This window comes from Rissa tridactyla, chromosome 5 (genome assembly GCF_028500815.1).
Source record: "Rissa tridactyla isolate bRisTri1 chromosome 5, bRisTri1.patW.cur.20221130, whole genome shotgun sequence".
Lineage (NCBI taxonomy): Eukaryota > Metazoa > Chordata > Aves > Charadriiformes > Laridae > Rissa > Rissa tridactyla.
The window spans coordinates 80,163,053-80,190,314 of NC_071470.1; the positions used below are offsets into that span (position 1 = coordinate 80,163,053).

A 27,262-nucleotide genomic window follows, 5' to 3' on the forward strand; every position below is an offset into this window, starting at 1 on the left:
TAAGATACACTCCAGTCTGAAGTAGTAATGTAAATGTTACATTATTTAATGAATGATGGGTGCTAAACTAATCCGAGTGGTATAACATTATGCCCTAAGAAATGCACGCTGTCTGTAAAGATAAGCATGCATGAACCAGTGGCCAAATTAAAAAAGCTGCATGATTACAGTCCAGGGCTTGTGTTTCTTCTGGGAGATGAAGTCAATCGCTTGCAGTTTTATAAACTTTTGTATTGTTTTTCTATTGGATCAAAGTTCAGTTTGGTAGCATAACTTCTTATAAGGGAATGAGTAACAGAACACAGAACCTAAGTAACTTTTAGAAAAAACATTAATTTCTAAACTTGCATAGATTTATAAACTTTTTATATATTTGCTGTATAGGCATGCTGCATAAGAACTGATGTATTTGTGTGGAACCACAGTGTCTAGCCAAGCGGCTAAGGAAGCTAACTAATCGTATTTCTTCCTAGGCAATATTTTCACAATTTCAACACAGTCGAGAAAAAGCACTCCCGTCAGATAACATGAGACATGCCCTGGCAGAAAGTTTTAAGGATGAGCAGCGTTTCCAGCTTGGATTCATGGATGATGCAGCAGAATGCTTCGTATGTATTCTTTGTGTTAGTTGAGTAGAATTACGTTAGTTTTGTGGATGCCAAGCTGGTCTGTTGTTTTGGTAGCTCCTGGCTCACAGGTGGGATACAAGTGACATGATGCTATTGACCTTCTTTATGCCAGTTTAGGGGAACAGACGCATGGAGTAGGTGTCTGGTAATGTGGGATGGAGTAATCTTGCATTTGCTCCGTAACTTCTTCCCTAACTCTGTAGCTCAGGCAGAGGGACGTGTGAAACGTCGTTACTACAGGAGGTCAGTGAGGATGATGAACTGTCAATCACTGCTGAAACTCTTTGGATAGAGGGAAGGGTTATCCCTCAGGAGGAGAGGCACATATGGATTTGAATATATAGTCTGTTCCTCCAAGTATTCTCTCATCACCTATTGAAATATGTTCCATCGCAACTAGCCAGCTCATTACTGAAGTCTTCTGCAGAAGAGATTTCCGTTTCCTTGTCCAAGAGTGAACGAATACTTGAAGATCTCGACTCTCACTGCAGTTACTTTCTGCTTTTATGAAGTGTTTCATTGAAAAACATGAGCTGTTACTGTGACTGAGGACCACGTAGAACACTGGTAAAGGAGCCTTTCTAAGAACTCCTGTATTAGACAGGGAAAATTGTTCACCATTAAAAAAACCCCAACAAACCAACAGTATCAACCTGCAGACGCAGATTTGAGGGACAGAAAATATGGTTACTGCTTTAATTACTTTCAGCTTTGGACATGCTTTGGAAGTATCCACAAATAAATACCTGCCTACCAGACGCATTTTCACGTACGTAGGAAAATCCAGAGGAGAACTCCTGAAAGTTTGAGATCTTGCCATCAGGTTAATGTATTGCAGTCATGAAAGAGAATTTCTCTTTAGTAATCCATCTAATCAAAATGCATTTGAACCCATGAAGTAATCAGCTGTCTGAATGATTTACCTGAATAGATTCACTTCTTCCCATTACCTCTGGTGTTTTTGGCAAAAGTAGAAAAAATGGCCGTGGTGATTCAGGGGCCAAACTGATGACAGTCATTGGACTTTTTTTTTTCTTTTCTTTTTATTTTCCTTTCTCTTGAGGTTAAAAAATGAGACTCAGGATGGGATCAGGCATGTGCTATTTATGAGCTTTTTCCATGCTTCTGTCAACAGTACTTGTGTTGGTGCATGTGCTAAATGTCATCAGATTGATCTGCAGAGAAAAACATGAAAGTGTGAAGGACTGAGACAGAGGCCTGATCCAAAAAATATTTCAGTCATTGTCTGCGATGATATTAATATCATATATTTCTGTAAGACAGCTTTTAAAATTTTTCTTGAAGATCTGCTTCCTTCAAAGGAGAATGCAGTCTGGAAGAACAGTTGGGTAACTTGTTTAATCCTGTTTTGTTAATGTTTGGAAGCCTTGAGATGAAGAGAATTCCCATCCACTGGGTTGTGAATGGGGACGGAATTAAATACATGTTAATCTTCTAGGTGGACTACTTGGGGCCAAGGGTAGTAGTTGGAGTATTAAACTGTAATATTGCTGTTATATTCTGACTCCATCAGTTCAATTTATGTTTACATTATTATTTCTATTTAGGAAAATATCCTTGAGAGGATTCATTTTCACCTAGTGCCAAACAGTGAAACAGATATGTGCACTTCAAAATCCTGTATTTCTCATCAGAAGTTTGCTATGACACTGTATGAACAGGTCAGACCCTTATTTGATGGCCTTAGAAATTATTTGTTTCCACTGTCCTGAATAAATAAAAACAAAAGTATTTTTATTTTTTAGTGTGTATGTCGCAGTTGTGGGGCATCATCAGACCCATTGCCTTTTACAGAATTTGTGCGTTACATCTCCACCACAGCCCTGTGGTAAGAGCTTTTATTATATCTCATTTTTCTATATACACCCTTCCAATAATAAACAAAGCATGCCAGAGAAATGCTGTTAAGTGTTAAAAATGAATGTTTATTCCTGTGTTAAAATGTATTTTTGAGATGCTGTCCAAAAGTAACATTTGAATTGCAAAAGCAAGATGTGGAGAGAGCTTGACAAAAAGTATGTATTACTACTGTTTTACCTCTGTATCTTTTCTTTTTGGTCATAAGATGTAGTTAATTGAGAGTTGACTGAAATCTGTTAACTGTGGATTTCTCTTCTTAAAAGTTATTTCCATTTATTTTTTATAGTAATGAAGTAGAAAGAATGATGGAGAGGCATGAACGTCTCAAGCCAGAAATGTTTGCAGAATTGCTGCAGGCGGCAAATACTGCTGATGACTACAGAAAGTGTCCTGTAAGTAAATAAAGATGTTGCCTTACTGTAAGATGCAAGGCAGAACTTTTTAGGATATTAAATCAGGCTAAAGTATTCCCCTCAAAGCAGGATTGCCTGTAGCCACTTCAGTGCAGTCCAGCTTAGGGTAAAAAAGCCCTTAGATTTATATTTTATTGCTCCAGTTATAGATAAACATGGTATTGTAGGTGCAGGTGGCCTGTTTAGAAAGTAGCGCTATTAGGGCCGTGGTTTACTCTCCACTTTACGCTCAACATAGAGCGAGATGTTTTTGATTAGTTGGAACAGGTATATTTTCGGAGTGAAGCTGCTTTAGTTTGTTTTTCTCTATTCTTTAAATGGTTCTGTGTAAATACTGATAATTTAGGATCCATAGAAAAGCACACAAGAACATATAGACTTAAGCTTAAATGATGAAAGGGAGGGGGAAACAAAAGAGACATTGCGATGACGACTTGGATGTTTTCAGAAACTTTCTATTTTAAGGTGGTGATTGGACGTAGAAGTTTAGTTGTAGTCTTTGTCAGAGCGTTTTTATGATGAAGAATTTTATCCTTAAATTCTTAGAAACAAACACCATAATTAAATTCGAGAATTAGAAGAAGTTGCAGGGTTGTTTTGGTGCCCTGTTTCATGTCTAGTAACTCAACTTGGGACTTCCATTTTTTAAACATCTTTGTTTTCCCTCCCATTGCATTTTTTTCTTTCCTTTTTCTAGAGTAACTGTGGTCAAAAAATAAAAATTCGTCGTGTTCTCATGAATTGTCCCGAGATTGTGACGATCGGTTTAGTCTGGGATTCAGAACATTCTGACCTGACAGAAGAGGTTATGCGGAATCTGGCAACACAACTTTATCTTCCTGGGGTATCGGACCTAAAACTTACTATTTGCTTATTCTAGAATTTCATTTTACACGTATCTTATCTGTACATAAATATATACAAAATATTAAAGTGTATATATACACATATGTATATTTTTATAAAGCACAATTTAACTTCAAAGTTAATGTCTGCTTTTACTGTTCTTTATAACGTGCTGCTTGATGTAGTTTCTGTGGGAGGAAAAAGTCCCATCAGAAGCGTTCATCTTTTGCCTAAGTACAAAGATGGCTGTAGGTGAATTCCTAGTTGAAAGTCTGGGAATATCACGTTCAGTTTGAAATTTGTGGAATGATTCCAGAGCATTACTGTTTTACTGCTTCAACTATGCAAAAATAAATGCTAAAATAGACCTAATAAGTGCAAAAATCATTATACTCATGAAAAATTGCATAATGCAATAGACTATTTAATACCAATTGCCTTGGTGACATGCCAGTTAGGAGGTCTGGAAATAGAAGCTAAATGTTTTACACATTTTAAAATACGTAATTGTTTTTACAGCTGTTCTATAGGGTTACAGATGAAAATGCCAAAAATAGTGAACTTTTTCTTGTGGGAATGATTTGCTACACAAGCCGACATTACTGTGCCTTTGCCTTTCACACCAAGAGTTGCAAATGGGTGCTGTTTGATGATGCTAATGTAAAAGAGGTAAATATGGTTCTTACTAATATCAAATGTAGTTATCTCTGCTTTTCTAGAGTGCGTTCTTCTGACACCAAACTTGAAACAAGTCCAACAAATGTCCTTATTGTAATGAACCTTTAGTTTTGTAAATAAGTTTTCATAAATGGATTTTAGAATTTACTGCACTACTTTACAGTTCTGCCTCGCAAATGCCGAATGTTTCAGAATGTTAGTGGACTCGTCTGCTGTTGTGCTTGTTCTTCTTTTAATGAAAAAGAAGACTTAATTACTGGCAGCTATAACGATAGTGTTGATGTTCTGATTGTTAGCCCATGTAATACTGGTTCTAGCTTTTTGCTGCGATTTACATAAACTCATGTGACAAAATGTTGAATGTTAGTCTAGCTTCAGAATTAAGCATTTGGTACCTATTCCTTAATAAATTATCCTTTCCATAATTGGATTCACTGGTGTTTTTAAAAGTTTTGAGGTTTTGATTTTTGTTTTTGTTTGTGTTTGTTTTTTTTTTTTTTCTTAGATTGGCACGAAATGGAAAGATGTGGTCTCCAGATGCATTCGATGTCACTTTCAGCCATTGTTGCTATTTTACGCTAACCCAGATGGCACAGCTGTATCTCCAGAAGATGCTCCCAAGCACATTATTCACTGGTCTCAATGCAAAGCAGCAGGAGGAAACGGGGAAGACTTGGGTAGTTAAGACTTTTTCTCTTTTTTCTTTCTTTAGTAACAGTATCAACTATGTTTCTGAAATGGGAATTAAAAGGAGAAGGTAATGGATTAGCTGCTTCGTTCTTACATACTTTTATCAGTAATTATCTAAAGGGCCTCAAAAGAAAAGAGATTAGCGTATATATTCAACATTAGAACTCTTTGTTTTGTGTCTGATGTGGGAATACAAATTGAAACTCATGGAAAATGGGGAAAAAAGACTTTCTGTTGTAGATTGTTTGATCATAACTGCTTTAAACATAACTTCAGTAGTTTCAGAAGAAAATCGTAGTATATTTGCATATGCGAATGCTCTGTGTGTTTTGATACATTTAAAATGTCTCTAAAAATGTTATAAAAAGGTACTTAAAGCTTCATACAAATACAGAGATATATTTGGAGCATGTGTGTTTGTGTATATGTGTGTATATATATACACACACAGAGCACCAATTCAGGACTTTGGGAAAAATCAGACGGAGCTGTAGGAAACTTCTTTTCTCAGAGACTGTATAGCATAGGCCTCAATATATAAAAATCCAGTCTTTTGGTTCTGTAGCTCTTACTGCTGTCTTGGTGTGGTTTTGTTTGTTTTAATGTTAAACATAACACACAAGTAAATTAAATAAAAGGCCAGCTGAATTTGACGTGTTCCTCTTTACATAATGAGTAGCAATATGACATAGACTGCTTCAGGGAAGAAAAGATTGAGGACCCTATTCCACTACAGTCTACCACTATAAATACGGCAGTACGTAAAATATTACAGAACCTTACTGTGTAGCATATTGAAATGTGATGTGGTTTTTCTTTTATTTTTTTTTAACCTGCAATTTAAAAAGTTTTCTTATTTCTCGATTTAGATATCGGAAACTTTAAATTAGGAAGCCTTTGATTTCTAAAGCTAGATGTGTTACTTGACAGGATTTGAGAAGCATTCTGCTCCTAAATCGGACCATATGAAAGAGAATGGAATTGGAGACCCCACTAATCAAAGGAGTAATAAAAAACTTCAGCCGGATAATTCAACATTCAGCAGAAGCCATATTCAAGCTAGTGGTGGTAGAGGTCCAGGTACATATTCCCCATCCCCAAAAAACCCCCAAATGCATTGTCTTACGAAATATTTCAGCTGGTAGCATTTCAGGTGTGTGCTAACCTCTGAACTAGAACTGCTTCTAGAGGAAAAATTCCATCATTGACTTGAATAACAACTAATGTTTAATATCTGCCATGGAATGTTAACTTCTGGAGAACTGTAAAAGCAACATTTTTTTTATTACCTCTCACTATTCCTGCAGTAAAGTGGCTCTCAGGGACTTGATCCATTTCTCAAACATCTTTATCCTTCCAATCATTGTTAGTTAAAAGAACATTAGAAACTTGAAGCTGATTGATCTTCTGGAGCACATGGTGTGGCTCTGGATTACTGGCTATTTGAGGAACAGTGTTCCTCAACACTATTGTGATATGCAGCATTATTTGTAGTCCTGTGTATTAACGGACTTCATCTTATGTTTGGAAAGAATAGTAACAAAGTTGTCTTATCTGTTTAAAAATCCATTCTATCTGTACATTAGGCTTCCAAGTAAATCAGGCTGTAAGTAGTCATATGAGGCAGTGACTTCTGCATTGCTTGTCAGTGCCTTTGCTCTGAAGTGACCGTACTTCTCAGGTGGAGAGATGCTGCCTTCTCTTGAGGTGGTTTTCCTCTGTCTTTATTGTTGAATTCCTAGACTTTTAACTAGTTTTAAATTCCTAGACTTAGTTTTAAATTTCCTAGACTTTCGACTAGTTTTAACTAGACTTTTCCTAGTTTTAAGACTGAGAGCGCTTGGCTTGATTGACTCTTTTTTGATGGAGTAATGACTCAAAACTAGTGAGCATTTACCTTTTCAGAAATCGAAGGATTTGGTTTCATAAACAGTGCTCCCACTGTTCTATTAGAAGTAAACCTTCACATTTAGACAAGATTAAACTTAAATTAATTTCTTCAGTAGAATTATTAAAATGTGATGTACATCGTATATGCTTTCAAAATGGCCTGAGCTCCGGTTTTAAAAAGTAAGAGGTGAAAGATGTGCTTGACATAATACTACTTTGGTTACTTTCTGTCATGAGCTCCATTTAGCGGACTCTTTGGAGCTACCCATACATTTATATCTATGCTATACATCCCATTTTCTTACTCTGTGTTATGTAATTCATTAGACTTTTTAAGTAGTACTGATATTAAAAACTAAATGTTATGGTACATAAATATATTTGGGTTTTTGATGATGAATGACTTCTTAGTAATGATCTCTGACAAAAAGTATCTTTTGCAGCTAAGCTGGGTTACAGCGATCAAAAGGACAGGCTAAAGGACATATCCAGAGAGTGTGCTCAGAAAGCCGCTGATATGAAAAACTTCTCATCTTTACGAAAAGATGCAGACAAAGGACCAAGAAAAGAGTCTGGGAGACAAAGAGGTACGTTTTAAAAATATGACCAGAATCAATGCTTTAAATAGTTTTAGCATCAATGCTAGCTGTGCAGAACACACTAAGATTAGGTTCCCAGTTTTCAGTATTTAGAAATACTGAATTTGTTGAGTAAATTGTGTAAGAAACATAAGTACTGTAACAATACCAGTTAAATATTAATGAGGACTTTAATGGAGCTTTTTTCTTTTCCTTCTGATAAGATTTGGTTGGGGAAGATCGTTCCAATGTGAAGTCGGGGTCTCCTCCAGTTGGAAATGGACTTAGACACTGTGCTGATCAGCGCATATACAGCAGCCAGGGAAAAGGCTCCTATAAGCACGACAATGCACCTCACCAAGCAAAGCTTTCTGTCCAGGTGCTTGGATCAAATAAACCAGAAGCTTTTCCTGCTGGAGAGAAACCAATGGTCAGGACCCGGACTGATGGTGTCACTGGCTATGACACAGACACCAGTCAAGACTCTAGGGACAAAGGCAGTATCAGCAGCAGCAGAAGCAGAAGTAAAGGTTGGAAACCTATGAGAGAGACGCTAAATGTAGACAGCATTTTCAGTGAGACAGAGAAAAAACAGCATAGCCCAAAGCACAGGGCAAATCCGAACAGTAAACCTAAGCATGAAAAGGAGCGAAGCTTTAACCATTGGCCAAAAGAGAATCAAATCCCAAAAGGTTTAATGACTATATATGAAGATGAAACAAAACAGGATACCGGAAGTCGAAGTTCACTGGATTCGGAGGGAAAAGGGAATGCCGAAAAAACCAAAGGATTTACAGAGAGAAAAATTCTTGGTGATAACTGGCAAATTCAGAGGACAGAATCTGGATATGAAAGCAGTGATCATATCAGCAATGGATCTGCAAATCCAGACTCGCCTGTTATTGAAGGAATCAATCCAGCAGATGTCAAAAATGTTAAAGAAAGCGCTTCCTGCAGGTAATGCTGATTCTCTTAGAACTTGCATAGATTGTACTTACAGAAAAATAAATTAATTGTTCATGTGTTGTTTCAAAAAAAAAAAAGTCAAGAAAAACATGCTTTGGAACTCGATACGCATGAGGTCGGGTATGTAGAAAGCTAGCAATGTATCTAGAAATAAGGGCACGGGCAATTAAGCGTTAAGTTTACCTTCACTCTGAGGCTGCAACGCTAGTTCTGTTTGGAAGGCGCTGAGCCATATTATTACGGCCCTGAGCCAGAACTGCTAAACCCTGCTGAGGGGCAGGGTGTGTTAATTTGAAATAATTGCTACACTTCTGTAGTTACAAGGTTTTTAGACTGTGGGTAACTTGCCATCTGGAATGGAATACAAGTGTCTGTCTAAATCATATCCATAGCAGTTGTAGCGACCAGGAGATGGGAATGGCGGTAGGTGAATCTTGTACGCTGTTACTAGTCATTGTTCTGAAATTCAGTTTTCTAGAACGCCTCAGATATAAATGGATCACTTGATAAGTGATCGACCTGTTTGAAAGAAACCTTGGCAGAAAAGTGTAAAACTACTAAAACTGGCCAAAAATATGGTTAGTAGCCAAATCTTATTGAACTTCCTAAGAACTAGTATGCTCGCTAGTAACAAGTATGTTGCCCAGAGACGACGTGGAATCTCTGTCTGGGGGGATGCTCATAACCCAACTGGGGCATGATCCTGGGCAGCCCGCTGTAGTTGACCCTGTTTTGAGCAAGGGGGGTTGGACTCAATGATCTGAAGAGGACCCTTCCAACTTAAATGATTACGTGGTGCTGTGAAATATAAAGTTATCGACCTTCCACATGTGGTTTTCTGTATTGTGTGTCTTAAACTGTATGTGGAATGGAGTTCCTACTAGAACCCATACATTCTTCTTTTGAATCTTGTTTATATCCCTAAAATGAAAGAGTACAGTTGTGAGACCAAGCCTAGTCGTAAACATTTGCTAGATTTGAGCAAAATTTTGGGCGTATATTTTCATGAAGAGTTGTTTTACAGGGGAAGACAATAGCGAATATCAGGAAATGAAAAGGCGCTGACTTCTCTAAGCAGAGATGCAAAATTTTAAAGCTCATTTCATAAAGTATTGTAGCAAGTTATCAAAACAATTTTTTTTTTTTATTGAGAACAATCAAAATACAGCTTCTGTATGAATTGAGATGTTCTTGATTATTTTGGAAACTGCAAGAAAGCAAAATCAGCAAGATTTACTATCTTCCAGTTTTCTTCTGGTTTGAGAAAAAGTTTTTAAATTAAAATCCCTATGAATGAAAGACCACGTGGCAATCACAACTTAAAAGAATGATGTTTGTTTGTCATAGCAAACTACTAGTGAATAGCAAAATGTCAAACTGGGAAAATGGACACGATAAAATATTAGCTAACAGGGTGCATGTACTTAAGATACTGATTGATACTGGTGAGATTTTTGTGGTTTTTAGAAGACTTAAGCTTGTCATAGTTAGATGCTGCTATATGTTTAACTTCAAAATATTCAGGGTGTAAACTCTTAACACTGAAAAATGTGTTCGCTTCAGAGATGAGCGATACTGATGATAAATTGGAAACCATGTGGTACGGCATGGGTAGTATTCTTTTTCTGCGCTAAAGTGCCATTTTAGCTAAAACCTACTAATAAATTGAATTAGGTGGCCAATGGTGTCTTCCATTTGAAAATCACTACAGTAAACACTGTTCAAAACTGTCACGCTTTCTTGGTGATCACTGTTAACAAGCACTTCTTTTGAAATTTTTATGGTATTTTTTAGTTTACAATGAGAAGAAGTGCAGTTGGCGTTTCTTTCTCACAGATGACACATCACTGTTCTATTGTTGTTAACTTTGGGAACCAACTGTTTTTATTAAGCAGACTGATGTGATATCAGGATCAAGAAAATTTGCTTTTTACGTGCTGCGTATTAGGCATCCCGCTGTCGTACTCTAGAGTAGGGCTGGGATAAGTGGGCATCCAATCTCTGGAACAAATTGGGAACAGCAGACTTGCAAAGTGTATGTTTTTTACCTGTCCATATTAAAGGATTCAGGTCATCCAGAATTTCTCTGCATCAGCACAGCCTGTCGCGTGTGGGAGGGCTGTCAAAAGTATTAAAGGGCCATCCCTGCTATCTTACCTATCTTCTGGAAAGTGTGTGTATTACTAAAAAATGTGACGGTGATGATAACGAGTCAGTTTCACACAAGCAAAGTTTTTATGCTTGTATGCACTCAAGGCGATGAAGTTTGTGATCATACGTCAATAGTTTAAGCCTCCAAATTACATCTTTGCTTCTTTTGCAGCGAACTGAACTTGTCAACCAAAAAAGCTGACAATGCGTTACCTTCAGTATCCCAGCAGAACAGAAACTTTTATGGTAAGAACTTTAACTTCTATAAAGAATAAGAAGTTTTCTAAAACTAATTTAGATGTACTAAAATTTTAATACCAACTTACTAATATCACACAAGAGATGGACAGATTTCTGATTAGCCTTTTGTATTTCATAGTTTTGCTGCATAATTTAATGAAATTTCATAAAATTGAAAAATGTAAATACAATTTATCGTTGCTTTTTTTTTTTACAATCCATAATCAAATATTTCAAAGTTAGACAATTTGTGTATCAGGTTGGCTGTATTTAGGTGAATTAGAAGAAAATTGGCATGGAATTTGTGGCTGTTTTGGCCATGGTGGTAGGGTTTTTTATATTCCTTTTTCAGTAGAGAGCTCTCTTGCTGACTCACCATAGCCTGTGTACTCTGTCTTTTAAAAAGGCGAAAGAAATCTGTTTTGTGGGGTGTTTTGCCTCCATGGTGAGTTCCAAATTTTGTTCTTGGTCACATTTTTAACCTTTTCAGTGAGCTAGACTGACAGATAAAGATGGAAAGTGTTTGTAACCCTTCTTGGTACATTTTGATGGAAATTTGATGGAGGAGCAGTTCGATAAATGCCCCTGAAAAAAGCAATACAGTTAAAGCATTCTGTTCCACAAAGCACCTTCATTTATTCAGTTTCTTGGCTTTCTTGTAGGGCAAATGTACAGTGTAAATGGATTCCTAGCTATCTGCCATGATATATGGGTTCACAAGTGGAGAGGCTGGGGTTTTTTTTAGTGCTCCACCATCATGTGTAGAAAATTGTTTGTGTTATGACAGTAGCAGCAGCAGCAGTAGCTCTCTGCTTCTGTACAATGAGTCTTCTTGCCACAGTCCTCCTCTCCTGCTGCTGGCTGGTGTAGGTTCTCTGTACAAGAGCCGAAAAGGCTGTTTTTCCCCAGTGTTAGTGACTTTACCAAGGCCTGTAGCAGCATGACAAGGGGCAGTGGTTTTAAACTGGAAGAGTGTAGATTTAGATTGGACGTAAGGAAGAAATTCTTTGCTGTGAGGGTGGTGAGCCCCTGGCGCAGGTTGCCCAGAGAAGCTGTGGCTGCCCCATCCCTGGAGGGGTTCAAGGCCAGGTTGGACGGGGCTTGGAGCAACCTGGGCTGGTGGGAGGTGTCCCTGCCCAGGGCAGGGGGGGTTGGAACTGGATGGTCTTTAAGGTCCCTTCCCAAACCATTTTATTATTTGAGGATTCTGTGATTTTTACTCTATGCTGGCATAAAACATCCAGTATAATTCATTTTCGCTAACCGTAATCGATGCTTTCTTTTTAATACAAATGAAATTATTAAATATAATTCTGCTGCTTATATTCTGCTTTGGGAGCATATTTCTCAGTTTAATGTGTATTTTGGTTTTTGTGTTGTGTTTTTTTTTTTTTTTTTTAAGCAACTGTGCATGTTCCTTCCCTGCCTGCCCCCTTCCACCCCTGCCTCCCCCCACCAAAAAAAAAACCAACAAAAAAACCCAACTCATAGTAATTTTTTTCACTCCCTGTGTTTTCCCTAAAAGCATTTCCATGAGCTTTCTTGGTGAATACTAAGGAAGATTTTTTTTTTTTTAAATGTCTGGGTGGACTTTGGTAACACTTGTTTTCCTTCAAGATATGAAGCAATATCAGGAAGAAACACTTGTAATAAGGAAATCTACTTCCTTTTACATAGTAATATGTCTGTTGGGTTTTTATAAAGTTGATAAATGCTTTGGCATATAAATATTATAGGTCAGCGTGAGGCCAGCCAAAATCATTATCTGCTGTTGCTGGAACAATGGAATGGTGCTTGTACAAAGAGTTGCAATAAATATTAGGCCACTTCCCCAGGAAATGTTTGATTTTCAGAGATACAATACTACTTTTTAAATAATGCATAGTATAGTTTCTTCTAAGACATAAATTGGAGGGGTTGCCATAAGTATTTTCTTTGTCATATTTTGGTTGTAGAAAGAGAACTAATTTGATGTTTGTTTATTTTGGCAACAAAAACAAACAAAGCCCAAATTGATGTTGCATGGAATGCAAAGATCTGGTTTTGCGTGACACCACTTCTGCTTTAGTTCTGTCCTATACTGTACTCACACGAATGGGGAAAAACCCCACGCTTGGATAGCAAAAAACCGAACACACACCAGTGGCAAATACATAAAGGACCGTCAGAATGAAAAATAGGCGGGTTCCAACAATGTTTGAGCTTTATAATGAGTATTCTCTGGAGAGAACCCTGTACCCTTCAGTATACTTAAAGCTTTCAACGTCCATCGTACGTTTTCTTTAAAAAAGTGTAGTGATTCCAGGTGATCCCTAGAGTTATCATAAAACATTGATGATAAGATCCCGTCTATTCAGTTATTCTAATTCAGTAACTAACTTTTGAATAGTTTCATAACAAAAATGTCTGTATTCTAAATCAAATGTGATGTTCTCACATGAGTGCATGTTTTGGAAAATAATCATTTTAGTGGAAATGATTAAGGGACTGAAAAGATACCTGAAGAATTTGATCATTTCACATGTATGTGGGGTTAAAGATTTATTTAAACTGTTTTTTGGTTATCTAAAAAGTGTCAGGACACCTTTAGCAAGGACAGTAGTCACTTACAGGTATCAGTTGTATTATCTTATGTTATAGCTCTGAATATTATGAACAAGGCATAGATTGGTAGGTAAATACCAAATGGACTGCTAGAAAACAGTATTTTAGGAAAGAAATGCCCCGTCTTTTCTGACAGAGGAATGGTATGTAAGAAATCTTTGCTAGCCTCCATGGCAACTTGAAAAAATATCTCTGGGTGGGTTTTTTGTGTGGTAAACTTCTCATGGAAATAACGTTGGCCTTCTAATTAACGCCCACCATTTGTTTAACTGTGCTTTACCAGTCCCTCATTTTTAAGTGGAGCTGAATAAGGCTACTGTTCAGCAGTTGAGGAATTCTGTCCCTGACTTACAAAAATAAACTTATTGTTAGAGCATTATAAAGATAGTAACATTGGATCACACAGTGGTTATGCAGATCAAATGGCTGCTTCTTTCACTGGCGTAGTAGAGCAGTAGATAACTGTAGTGCTGAGGCAAACGTCCCACAAGGCCAATCCCTAGTTTCTGTGATCCAATTTTGGCAGGAAAACATGGATATTAAGTAAGCAGATATAATATTCTTAATTTATATCAATGATTTAGTCTCTATGAAGTTTGAACTTGATAAACTGCGGGGGCTAATTTTTTTGGTTTATGAAGAACATGTGACATGAACCGTGTGAGGGCAGAACTTCCAACCTCACATTCTTCAAGTTGAAGAAAGACGACTGTACTTCTTGGAAGCTGGAAAGGGCTGTAAAACCTTTTTGATGGATTTTCAGAGCAGAGCGGGTAAACAACCCTGCTTTGGGACGACACATGTGCCAGCTACTGATAATTCATTTTCGATCATAAAGGGGTTTTAGTGGCTTTCGTGACAGCCCTCCCCGATTCTTAAGGCACAGATGTCTTCATGAAATTGCCACTCCGGACAGTTTCAATAAAAGGCATTGCTGTTGGGAGGGTTAAGGGGAAAAAAAAAAATAAATAATTAAATCCTCAAAGCCCTGTTTCCTAGATTCTTCCCCTTCTACCACCCCCCAGAGCTCCGAGCACTTTATTCTTGAACGAACCCGTCAGTAGAATAAGCAGTGTGATTAAAATTGGCCGAGTGCTTGATGGCCTCCTGTTTAAGATGTGGTATTAAAAGCTGCCTGTTCAGTGATCTCAGAAAAGGATGCACTTGGAATCAATGCCTTAACTGAATAATTGCTTCCCTTTGAAAAATAATTGCAAAGCAGCGTTTGTAATATTACGAATCCAGACATTTTCCCTTTAATAATTATTCAGCTCAATAGCATGAGACAACTCAAACTGAAATCTGGAGTCATTCTGAAACTCTGGTGAGTACATAATGAAGAATCCAAACTGCCTTTGCGAAATTGTCACTTCAGGAAGCACCAGAAACAAACTATAATTCTGAAAAAGAAAACTCATCATCTTAGGAAAACCATACATTTATAATAAGAATTTAAAATACGCAACTGTACTGAAGAAAATCAGTTGTTAACCTTGTGGTACGGTCAATGTGTGTAACTGTCATGTTTGAAGACCTGAGTAGTGAATTAAAGCATGCAGCTGCTTTATGAACTTAATGTAAAACAGAAACAAATAAGTGCTTTTCCGGAGCGTCTTTAAATGACAGATTAAAGATTTTAGTTTAAAAAAAACACACTCCAAACCAAACTCTAAACTTTCAAGGTTTCCAAATGTAGTCAAACAGCCTGTGAAGACTGAAATGTGAAGCAGTCCCACGTTTGTAATTCAGTTTGTTAATGTGAGAAGTTTGCAATTTGAAATAGATGATGCAAAGGTTCAGGATTGGGTTTTAAAGCAAAGGCCTCATGAACTCCTGAGACAGGCAGATCAGAATGAAGAGAGGGCAATAGCTGGTGTTCTTTGTTGACTGTTGCTTCACTTCAGAACTTATTTAAACTCTGACACATATGCGAGTATGTACCACCTCACCCCAAAAAAAACAACAGTGGAACTTTATTTTCATTTTTTCCAGATGTTTAAAGCCATGGGGGGGGGGGGAAATCTACTAATGAATATATAAGAAATGTTTTGCAGCAGAATGTTGCTCCCACAAGACAATTTCTTGAATATAAGGAATTTTTTTTTTCTGAAGATGGTCACTGTTTTCTAAAAATAATATTCTATTTTGGACAAGTTATAATGTGTTTACCTTCTTGACTACGTGTTTTTGTTCCACATTTCTAAAGCTTCCAGTAAGTTCGTCTGTCATTTCAGTGGAATACAGAAAAATGTCTGGGTTCAGGGAGAGGAATTTGCCACGGCACTTATTACAAAAAGTATTATACCTTGAGTTTGTATCAGAAACTTGAAAAAAAAAAATAAAAAAAAAATCAGGTAATTAAAAGTACAGGAAACATGCCGCTAAAACACATTAGAAGGAAATGGAATTTAATGTGGGTTGGGGGGGGAGGTTGTTGGTCCCCCCCCTTGCCTCCCTCCCCAAAATTGGGCTTTGCAGGTTTTTGCAAATGTTCTGTTCTGTGTGTGAAAGTGGAGATACTAGAGGAGAACTTGTCTGTCCTGCCTGTTGGCTGTAGAATGGTCGTTAATCTTCTGAAAATCTAAATAAAATCTAGATTAGCTATTCAGATGTGAAAATAGATGTTCCTAAATCTTAAAAGCAGACAGGCTTGTACTTGAGAAACCACTTACATCTTGTTTATGGGTAGGCTTTTTATGCCCCATTGATAAGGATGTCAGGCTCCAGCGTCGCACAGTGCTCCACCGTCCCATATTTAGGTTTGCAAAGAACATGGAGCCAAAACTCCCACTCGAGTCTGCGTCTGGTTTTAACCATGCATGGATGTCCTGTCAGCAGAAGAGAAAATAACACATCTATTTTTAAGTTAGCTGGAATTCTGAAGGCACAAACCACCTGGTATCGCTGAGCGGCTTTGGCTGAACGTGTGCTGTGGTCACCCCAAGGAAGCAGCTTATTAACCTTTGCTGCCGCCTCCTGACCCGAGTGTGATACTGCCTCGTGGAAGGGCTGAAACGGCTAAATTCCTTGCAGTAAAAATAATTAAAAAAATTAAGATCCGTAATCTTCACATCAGGCGCTTTGGAAAATTAAAGAGCAGTTGTATGGGCAATTTATTTGCAATTTTTTTTTTAAGTGGACATGCTCTTGTATAAAAGTCGATGTGTTCAAAGTCTGAAAGATAAAAACAGTAGCTTCAGACACAGTTAATCTAGCAAATTATTTAACTAATTCATTTTTAGGACTGTGTCCTGATGTTGGGACTGAGATTAAATACGGAATTGGAAATATTCACAGGAAATATGTGTCGGAGCCTGTGCTTTTTTTTTTTTTTTACAGTAAAGCAATTTACAATTCATAAAAAAAATTTGTAGCAGAATAGAATGTTTTCTGTTTGAAATACTACCTCAGTATTAGTTAGCCCCGATGCCGTGGCTCACTGGGGCAATTTAGAACCTTCTTTCGGGTTAATTACTTGTCCCTTGCCGGTGTCCCATGGGCTCATTCAGTAACAAGATTTTCCCATAATGTTTTTTCTGAGGTTGTGGTATTGTTTATCATGCTGGAGTAGCAAGATTAGTATTTTCTTTTTTCATTTTGAGGCCCAAAGGAAAACCACATGGGGTCTTTGACTCTTGTGCTATGTGCCTTTTTAGCTTCTGCAACCTGTGTTCTTTGACAAAGATTTAGTGTCTTTAATCATTCATCAATTAGAGATAGGGCGGATATTGACCCTCAAAACAAGTATCACTGAACAGCATCGCCCAAGGTATTTTTAGTTTCGTTCTTTTCTGTTGTTGGGGTTTTGGACTCATTTGTTCACGAGTCAAACGTTCCAAGAGTTTGTTTAAACTTGGGGAAATAACAAGTGAATTAAAAAAAAATTTATCTTGGTAAGGTTAGATCTTCCAAGAATAGATACAAATTTTTTGTATCTTTTGTTGATGAAAGCGTGGAACAGCCTGTGTTATCCCATTGCAAATTGGCTAAGTACTGTCTACTGAACGTGAGATTATTCTACTAGAAATCGGGCATTATATGTTCCCTCTTTTGAATTTAATTCCTTTTTTTCTGAAATAGGCATGGTAGTTCTGAATCTAGTCTACACATACACAAAATAAGAGGTCTTTTGAATGGCTTCAAAGCAGGCGACTGGTTATAGTGGGCCAATCATTGCATTAGGAAGACTTCTAATATCTATCTCTAAACAAATAGACTGTCGCTTGTCACTTGCCAAGAGAGTGTTTTATTCTATGTGATGTCGACGTGGATACTTCAGTGCTTCCTTTATTTGCTGTTAATTAGGAGCTGCATTGTTGAGAAGTTGTGTATTTTTAGAGAATGATTCTTCGCTTGTGAATAAAAGGAGCTTCTAGAGCACGAGCGTAGAGGTGCTGGCCCAGGCGCTCTCATGGTGTGCGCTGGGGACACGTGTCTGAGAGTGCTCTCTGTCTGCTCAGCAGCTCTGCCAACTCTGTGGTTTGCTCGAAGTTTTAAAATCTGCTTCAAAGATAGTGTATTTCTTAAAAAAAAAAAAAAACCAAACAAACAAAACCTCACAAGTAACAACAAAAAAGCAAAACGCCCCCCAACCCCTACAGTATTCACTCAATTTAATTGTTATTACATGATCTGAAATTTCATAAATCATAACTAGTTTTTATTTTGTAATTTAAATGACTTTGGATGTTTAAATAAACATGCTTTTAGAAAATGCTGCTTTTGAAAATCTGCTTTTAGGTAGATGAAATGTTAAAATGATCTTGAAAAATGTCTATAAGACTTCAAAATTGTGGTAATTACCTATTTTCTGGTAACATTAAAAAAAAACCAAAAACCAACCAAACAACATTTCATCCAGATTACTTTGGATTAATATAAATCTGACCTGTGACAGATGGGCTTCAAAATGGCTGTTTTGATCAATGTCACTTTGATCGATGTCAAATCTTGAAAAGAATTGCACTGTTGTGTTCTATTTTGTTTGGTTTTGTAATTTCTGAGGAATTACAAAGAAGGAATTGGACTGTATTTATGCTTATTTTAAAATATTTTTTTTCTACCCCCAGACTTGAGGAAAGACCAGATGAATTCAGAAGTTAACTACAAACCTCATGTTAATTTCCCGACAGAATTACATTTGCGCGTGCCGAGTCCTCCAGTAAAGAGGTAACTAATACTGGCATTAATTTACTATGTACTAGTTTAAGAAATACTGAATTCTGTTACGTGATAGCAATCAATATTAAGCATGCAAAAGTTAAGGTATTGAATACTTTTGACAGACAGTGCCTTTTGTATTTTACGTAATTGATAGGTTTAAATGCCTCTGTTATTATTTTAATTTTGATGCTGTCAGTGGAACCAAATCGCTTACGTTGTTTTAAACCGTCTTACCAGAGCAAAGTGTTTTAATATTTTTCTGGTTTGAGTTTACATACTACAACAGGTAGTGATTAACCAATTTGTGGTTAGTGCACTAACCACAAATAAGTTTTGAAAAATTTGGATGGAAGGGGAGGAAAAAAGTAATTTCTGTTTAGTAGCTGCTGCTATTTACCTGTTGTTTCTAATGTGAACTGTAAGTGCTCAGTAGCCCTGAAAAATCAAAAATCTAAATACAAATTTAGCATCTAAAAGTAATACCTAATATTTGAAAAGTAGATGTATCGGGCTGAGTCACAGGGATGCTTAGAAGAGAGCACAGGTCATGCTTGACATAACTTCCTTCAACATTCAGGGCTGTCTTACCTTACAGATATTCAGTGTCTTGCAGAGATTTTTTGGGGCACTTCTACATTTCAAATGAAAGAAACCTTGGAGTGATTTAATACAACTTCTAATCAAATGTCTTTATGTTAAGCAGATCCCAGTTCTCTAGTCAGTTCAAATATTTAAGCAGTTACCAAGGCCATCTTTGAAAAAAGAATAAAAATCCTTGGGTTATTTGAGCTTTTTCTTATATTTTTATGGATACTTAACATCCTGTGTGTTTTTCTATTTTAGAGCTGAAATGCCTGAGACCAATAGGAAATTTTTCCCATCGTCGGCTCTGCAGCCAATTATTAAAGACATTGTTAAGTCAGAAAGTAAGAACAAGGTAAACGAACAGAATTCTTCAGAGTGGCTTAACCCAGACAAGTTTGAGAAGATGAACGTGTCGGTATATTGTGCTGATGGCGTCACCCACCCCTATACAGAAAGCATCTGTGGAAGGAAGCTCCTCAGCAATGACTTTCACTCCTCTTCCCAGCTGCAGCCTCATCACGCGAGAACATTTGGTCACAAAGTGGGGTTGTCGCCTTCTGTGCCGCAGAACCTGTCGGAAAGGCCCGTGGTGCTTCCCCCTCCCGGTGAGCATGCTGGGCACCCGCTCCGAAGGGCAGATCCAATCTGGGCACCCGAAGCGGTTTACCAGAATCTTCCTCCCCCTTTACCCCCAAAGAAATATGCTCAGAACACTTTGTCGGGATCCGAAAATAACTCGGCAGCTGATGTAAAGCCAACAGAAGTGTTGCAAAATAATCTGTTAAGGCAAACAGGTACACCTTTAAAATCTGCATCAGAAGCAGGCGTATTTACAAACGAACAAAGGCTTAAAGAGCCATTTCAAGGGAATGAACTGTTTGTTCATAAACCGGATTCTCCACCTCGCTTATCAGTTAATGACATTTGGACTGTGTCTGAAAACTTTTTAAAGAAAGGATCTCGTCATACGGGACCAAGTGCTGGCTATGTGGATGGAAATGATAGCGTATCCCTAACGACTTATTTTTCAGTGGATAGTTGTATGACTGACACATACAGGATGAAATATCATCAGAGACCCAAGCTGTGTTTTACAGATAGCGGAAGCTTTCACAAAGAAAAGCATTCTCCATCAGCTGGAATAGAACTGAATGCTACATACCATGCTACTATTGAGCCCAGGCATCCCACATCCGAGCAAAGGTACAAGACAAATGTGGAAGGCATACACTGCAGCAGATAGATTCTTAAAAAAAAAAAAAAAAAATATAAATCTGGATCTGACTTGCATTTCATGTAATCTGTAAATGGGCACAAACCTTGAATCTGTGTGTGCGTGTGATGACTAGGTACCCAGTTGACTGTACTTTGCTTAGGAGTTATGACTGTTTAAATGAATATGCAAATAGAGGTGAGCAGAGGAGAAGAGGTGCTAAACTTCTGGTTCTTTGATTTGTTACTCTAGTTGCCTTAATGCTTACCTCTGTTACTCGGCTTGTCTTCTACAGTTTATATTAAAAGTGGTCCCTTTGGGTGTATGCATCTTACAGCAGTGGGACCGACTAGATGTTACTAATTTTGTAAGAAGCTGCAGTTTAAAAAGTGTTCCTTCAGACTGTGGTCACTACGTACTTACGCTAACAAAAGAGATAAACATATTACCACCTAGTGCAGTAAATGTAGTTACAGTAGAGCAGTATTCGTCCTGATAGGCAGGAGGAGGTGACGTGGTTTGTTTTGGTTTTTTTTCAGCTGGCTTCTCTGAGAGTCTGTGCTTTCACAAACCTTCAGGTGTCTTTAATACGAGTTTACCCAGAGAATTTCTAACTTTTTATTTGAAAAGCCTTAATAATAGTAATTCTTTAAACGTGGTTCTGGTTTGCAAGTGTTAAATAAGATTTTCAAAGGGAATCCAAGTAAAGTGCAGTAATAGTGTCCTCTTAATACACCTGCTCTATGTTAGTGTACACTTTCAAACACATTTATCGATTTGTTCACTCTGTAAGCTATATACTTTAACTTATTAAAATTAAATTTAACCACATAAGATACAAACTGATATAGCAGAATAGGATGCTAATTTTAAAATATAGTTATCGTGCACCTATGAAAGATTAATTTTGTAAGGTTTTAGATGTATTTACTACTTAACGTTCAGTTCTGATTTCTTCAGTTCTGATTTATTGTACAATTGCATGCCAAGTCAATGCTGCTGTTTTATTGAACTTCCTTTGTTCAGCTTGACGTTTTGAGCAATGTTTAATGGGGATCAGACATTTGATTTTACTGACAACAGTTTTTCCTATTGAGAGCAGTCCTACACAGGGATACGTTGTGTATTAGCCGATCAGGCAGGCTGTGATGGCTGATGGGGCATGGCAAGAAGAGGTTCCTCTCTTTCTCTGCTCTGCAGTTTTGGCAGCTCTGGCACTTGCCACGTCTTTTGTTAACCTGACTTACTTCAGTAACAAAGGGGAGGATTTATCTGGCTTTATTTGGGTAGTTAAATCAGTGCACAGAACTATTGAGTGAGTGCTGAGGCCCAGCACACGTCCCATTGAGGGCTGGGGAGGAAAGGAGGATTTCGCCCCGGTGGCGTCCCTGAGCGCTTGAAATGACCCACTGTGTCTTGTGGTGTCAGAGGCAGGGGCTTAGAGTTCCGTTTCCTTCTTATCCTAACATTGAACAACGTGTAATTGAGAATTAACGTCAGCAAAGCCTGACACAATCCGAAAAGGCTAAATTTTACTGTTATTCATATTTTGAGTGTTAACTTGGGATGCTGCTGATTACATCTAAAAATCAATGCCTTTTAGCTATGAAAATAGTGCAAGAAGGTTAAATATGCATAATAAACACTCTTGCTTATACTTGCACTGTTAGTCAGAAAGGCTTTTTTTATGTTTATAAACCTTATAGAAGTTCTAATGCTTCAACCAAATGTTGGCAATTATTTAGCGTGATTACCCAAGATGCACATTAAAACAGTAGTTTCGGTTATTCTGTGTCAAGGTCAGTTTTTGGTTTTTGTTTGTTTTTTTTTTTTAAACTACATGTAACTTACAGTAGAACTGGAACATGATATATGCAACAAACCAGCTATCTCAGATTAATCTTATTTCTACCTTCTTGACCAATGCTACTTGTAGCACTTAGGGGGGAAAAAAAAAAGAATTCTAGAATTCGTAGTGCAAATAATTATGCATGTTTAGGTATGGCTGCTGGTAAACAGCAACTTAAAAAAATTATCCTTTTGTAAGAAAATCAGTTGAATACAGAAGAACCCTGAAAATATAAGAGCCTGGACGATTCCTAATTGTAATATTTTTGAGAGAGATTTCAGAACCTGTAAATGATTTTTTTTTTTTCTAGCTCATCCAGCAATGTTACATAACATACATAGCCAGTTAAGTAAAACTGTCTTCTAATACTTGTGTAAAAACAAAGATTATTGGAACTTGTAAATAATGTATAATTTGTAAAATGTTTTGCAAAAATCTTGTATTTGAAATGACAGTATTTTTATGTATGAATAGCACAGCAACAACTGTGAATGATGTTAGAACACTTATTTTTAAACATGCATAGCAATGTTCATACTTCTGTACAATGAGCAATATGAATGCCTATTACTGATACCAATGAACTTGGCTTCCAGTAAGCACAACTGGTAAACTTATTTTTAAAGTAGCTGCAGTAATTTAGATGTACTTGAGTCTCCTTGCTTTGCTTGAAACAATCTTACCGGACAACTTTCTATGTGACCCATGTTTACCAGGTATTTAATTATAGTAAACAGACAGCTAATCGAGGCACCTTTGTTTTTATATTTGACTCTGCACTCCATGTATGTATGTACGTACGTAATATTTGCTAACTAATCTGTGATAACTTGTTTTAACTGACCTAGGGTGCCTATTTATTTTTTTATAAATGTCTCCTCCTGGCTATAGATTTGTATAAGAGCCTAGACAATTTTTGTAACATTAAAGATATTAACAAGTCTTGTAATTAATATATTTTTCAGTCTTTAGAATTATTTTCTTGCAAAGTTCTGCTTGTTCAAGCTATCAGATAAATATTTAAAGTACCTTTGTCTTCTGTTCTTTTTGTATTCCACATATTTCTAAAAAAAGAAAAAAGGCTGGCTTTCCAGAACTACATTTTTAAACAGTGACAGATAATACTACTGTGAATGGTTGAATGTTTTGCAGAGATGGTGGTTCAGTTACCTTTTATGAATAGTAAAATTCTTCTGAAGAATTTGTTCATAAGGTTGTTAAATCTGTTTAGGTTTCTAGATACCTAATGAAATTCATAAAGCGATTTTAGTAGCATAATCCCACAGACTGGGTGACTGATAAGTTACATTAGTTGTCTTGCTATCTTACTACTTTTGCTCTATTAGGGGTAAGTGAAACTTGCCTTGATAGACACATTCATGCGCTCCAGGAGCATATGAAATAGCTTGAGCGCAATGCAGCACAAGCCTGCGCTTTGTAAGCTTTAAGTTTTCTGAGATAAGTAAAACCGTGTCTGTCAGACCTGGCTGAAGGAGAAAAACAAACTACTAGACACTTTGAAATTTCTTTTAACCTTCTAAAGGCTATTAAGGCTTGTTCTCACCTGTTTTCCTTACCAAAAGAGAAATGGAACAACATTACAGTGCTTCCCTAGTAAGCTGTTTGCTTGAGATTTCCCTGGTGAAATCCTGTTGGGGAAGGGGCGGGGGGGAAGTAGTGAATTTATCTCTCTAATAGCTTCATTTTAAAAACTGGAAAAGCTGTTTTTCTATTCTAGAGAATGCAATCACAGCTGAGCTCTGAAACCAGTGACTTATTTTGTAGGCACTAGCAGCCAAGATCATAAATGCTAGCAGGTAAAGGCGTCTCAGTTCTTAAAGCATAGGTCTGATACGCAAAGAAAGCTACTGTTAATGGAAGAACTGTCTTTGACAATGAAAGAAAAATAAGGGAAAGATAGCATATGCTCATTTTCCTGTCCAAATCCTATTTACCCTGATACTAGCCTGTTTTCATTTAATGTCTTAGAAGACACTGAAACGCTCTACACTTCAGTCTCTGAAATCTAGTTATTTTATTTATTACTGAAAAAACCCACCAGCCATGAATTGTACGTCTCAGAATTAGAAACTAGTATTCACAAGGGAAAAATACTCAAGAAAACTGACCTCACCTTCATCCATAGTTGAAGACTGTCTTCCCCAATACCCAAGTGGGTAAAAAGCCTACTCCCTGTACTTAGCTTCCTCTTCTTTCTCCTGATGATGCAAGAGACTCCTCAATTTAATACTGTTTTGAAAGTCTCCCTATTGTGAGACACAGGAAATTTTGACGGGGCAAATGGAAACTGAAACCTATTACTTACCTATTACTGCCTACTTACAGTCATCCATGGAAGGTATACACAAGAGGGTACTTTACATGTAACCTGCCAGCTACTCAAGAAGGCTGTTCTTCTACGCTTGCTCCTTCACTCTCTATAGCAAGGAAATAGGAACCTGTTTTTATCTAAATCAGTAAGCAAGGCCAGTTGGCTGCTACTGCTCTTAAACACTGGCATGTCTCAGAACGCATAGGAACTGCTGGAGCTCACCTCATACGCGCTGTGGTATAAAGAGAGAAAGGTGTAAGAGAAAACCAAACAGCATCAAACCCTCATGATTAACTTTTTGAAAGGAAAACAGCTGAGTAAACTTCATGCGTTGAGGGAAAAGGTCCGAGTTACAACTTCAGTCTACGTAAGAGCTGGATTTTATTCTCAGCCACTCTATAGTCCATCCTTTCAGTTGATTTTATTCAAACAATACATAGGTTCATTTCTCCTTAAGAAACCTTTAGGCACTAATTACAAAAGCACAGTCAAGCTGTCTTGTGTGACCTCTAAGGCACAATTCAGAACACAGAAACAGGACACAGGCAAAAACCTGAACGGTAATACTTGTGATACAGCCAGAGATATATTATGACATAGCGTAGAGGTATGCCTCTTGCATTCAGAGGCAAGTGGAGTCGTGTTCCCAGTTGCCCACACTGCACAAACGTTCCTCCTCGTCCACTGCCTGTTCTCCTGAGGTGCATCCCGTGGAGAGAGAGTGGCTCTGCAGAGAACAGAAAGAGCCTGGTTACCTTTGCAGTGCGGAACAGTCCCTTGGAAGACACAGCAAACACTAAAGAAGCACCGAGCACACTTTCTAATAAAGAACGCATGCTATATCTTTTTGTCAAAATTAAAAAACTCAAACTACTGGTTGTCTGGGATCAGCTTTACATGTTTTTTTTCGGAGATATCTGTGCTTTCCAGGCCTTTTACCCCAGCGAGGCACAAGCCGTCCAGTCTCTGCGGACGGGAGCTTTCTCCCCTCCCTCCGCTCGCCCCTAGGCCGCCCCTTCTCCCTCCCGGAGCCGGTGCCTCGGCGGCGGCTGACCTGGGCCCTGGGCCCGGCGCCCTCAGGGCAGCAGGTAGATGACCACGAAGAGCGCCAGATCGAAGAGGACGAAAAGCCACAGGTCTAGCCAGTAGGACTGTCCCGACAGCGACCGGCCGCCATCCGCCGCCGGGCCCCGCTGCTGCTGCTCCTGCCGCCGCCGCGCCGCCGCTGCCGCCTCCATCTCCTCAGGGGTCGCGGGACGGCGGCGCCCACCGCGTAAGCACCGGCCGCTCTTCCGGGTAGGCAGCCAATGAGAGCGGAGCGCACGTACCGCCGCCACGCCACGCCCCGCCCCGCGCCGGGCGGCACCGCCCCCGTCGCCTCACGCAGCGCCCCGCCCTGCCGGCGGCGGCGGTTGGCGGCGGTTAGTGGCGGTTGGTGACCGTTGGGGCGCGAGCGGCGCTGCGGCGGCCTCCGGCGCCACCCGGTGACGGCGGCGGTGTTTTGCCGCCTGCTCCCTCGCTGCTCTCCCGGCAGGCTGCCGCCGCGGTGGCCCCTTCCCTGCTCGCTGCTGGGGGGCTAACGGCGGGCTCATGTGGTAAAGATGCCGGGCGCGGAGGGAGCCCCTGCTTCTCCTGGGAGAAGTGGCGCCTGTGGAGGCTCCCTCTGAGGTGGTGACTGACATTTCTGCGGTAGTACCTGGGCGCTACTGGTTGCCGCTCCCTGCCAGTCCTCAGAGCGCTTGGCCAGGTGAGACAGGGGTGCGGGGTAAAGCAGGTGGTCGGTCCGGGCGCCCTGGGTTGGCCTGGTTCCAGTAAGCTGTACTGGGACTTGTGTGGAGAGAAACATTCACCGGTTCTTCCTGAGAGCGGATGGTGCTCTGGAAGAAACTAAAAGATCTTCTGGGAAACCCTGTTGCGAAGAAGTTTAGGAAAACTGAAATTGTTTTTAAGATACACTCCTATCCTTGGCGGTTAGTTGGAGTTTGGACGCCCTAAACAAAAATGAAAAAGTGAATGTAGATAGCGTCTCCTGTGTGCTTTATTTACACAACACGCAGCTCTAGAAGAGATTAAATTAGGCTGTGCAGCCTGATGCCATGCTCATAGTTGGGATGTGCTGCCCTCAGTCCAGCCGGTTCACTCGGTATTGAAAGGAGTGCAGTTATTTTCTTTGTGACCAGCAACTTAAGAGTATACTAAACAAAAACTTCCTCATTGTAGCTATTAACCTTTTTTAGCCTCGTATTAAGAGAAAAGGCAATACTTGCTGCAGAATGCAGAGGACAGGTATCTGATCAGAGTTTAACTTCTCATAAGTATGCGCTTAGGGATAGCTATTTCCTTGCCAATAAGTTCTGCCATTAGAAATAAGGATTAATTTGTGTCAGTCAAGCATATGTGTGTTAGGTGAAGAATAATAGAGATTTGGGGCAGAAACAATGACAGTACTTCCCCTTTAAGTCTTGTAACCATACGTATTACCTCATTTGAGCAAAAGGAACTGTGGAAACTTAGGTTTCCCCAAAGGAAACAATTTCCTATTGTATTCCTATGG

At 38.6% G+C, this 27,262-nt stretch overlaps 1 protein-coding gene and 1 long non-coding RNA gene across 2 annotated transcripts in view; one reads left to right on the forward strand and one right to left on the reverse strand.

The window, feature by feature from the left end:
- Window positions 1–23,518, forward strand: part of USP53 (ubiquitin specific peptidase 53) — a 39,522-nt gene extending 16,004 nt beyond the window's left edge. The window contains exons 4-16 of the mRNA XM_054202679.1: window positions 474–608; window positions 2,198–2,311; window positions 2,396–2,478; window positions 2,797–2,902; window positions 3,621–3,767; window positions 4,289–4,438; window positions 4,953–5,124; window positions 6,068–6,217; window positions 7,471–7,614; window positions 7,830–8,562; window positions 10,895–10,968; window positions 18,636–18,735; window positions 19,573–23,518. Of these exons, the coding sequence (XP_054058654.1) occupies window positions 474–608; window positions 2,198–2,311; window positions 2,396–2,478; window positions 2,797–2,902; window positions 3,621–3,767; window positions 4,289–4,438; window positions 4,953–5,124; window positions 6,068–6,217; window positions 7,471–7,614; window positions 7,830–8,562; window positions 10,895–10,968; window positions 18,636–18,735; window positions 19,573–20,557 (3,093 nt within the window). The 3' untranslated portion in view covers window positions 20,558–23,518. The remainder of the gene's footprint in view (window positions 1–473; window positions 609–2,197; window positions 2,312–2,395; window positions 2,479–2,796; window positions 2,903–3,620; window positions 3,768–4,288; window positions 4,439–4,952; window positions 5,125–6,067; window positions 6,218–7,470; window positions 7,615–7,829; window positions 8,563–10,894; window positions 10,969–18,635; window positions 18,736–19,572) is intronic.
- Window positions 23,519–25,072: 1,554 nt separating this feature from the next.
- LOC128909998 (uncharacterized) lies at window positions 25,073–26,048 on the reverse strand. Its single transcript, XR_008466573.1, has 2 exons — window positions 25,763–26,048; window positions 25,073–25,435 (listed from the first exon to the last, which is right to left on the reverse strand). It is a non-coding gene; the product is annotated as an uncharacterized LOC128909998 (long non-coding RNA).
- Window positions 26,049–27,262: the final 1,214 nt, after the last annotated feature.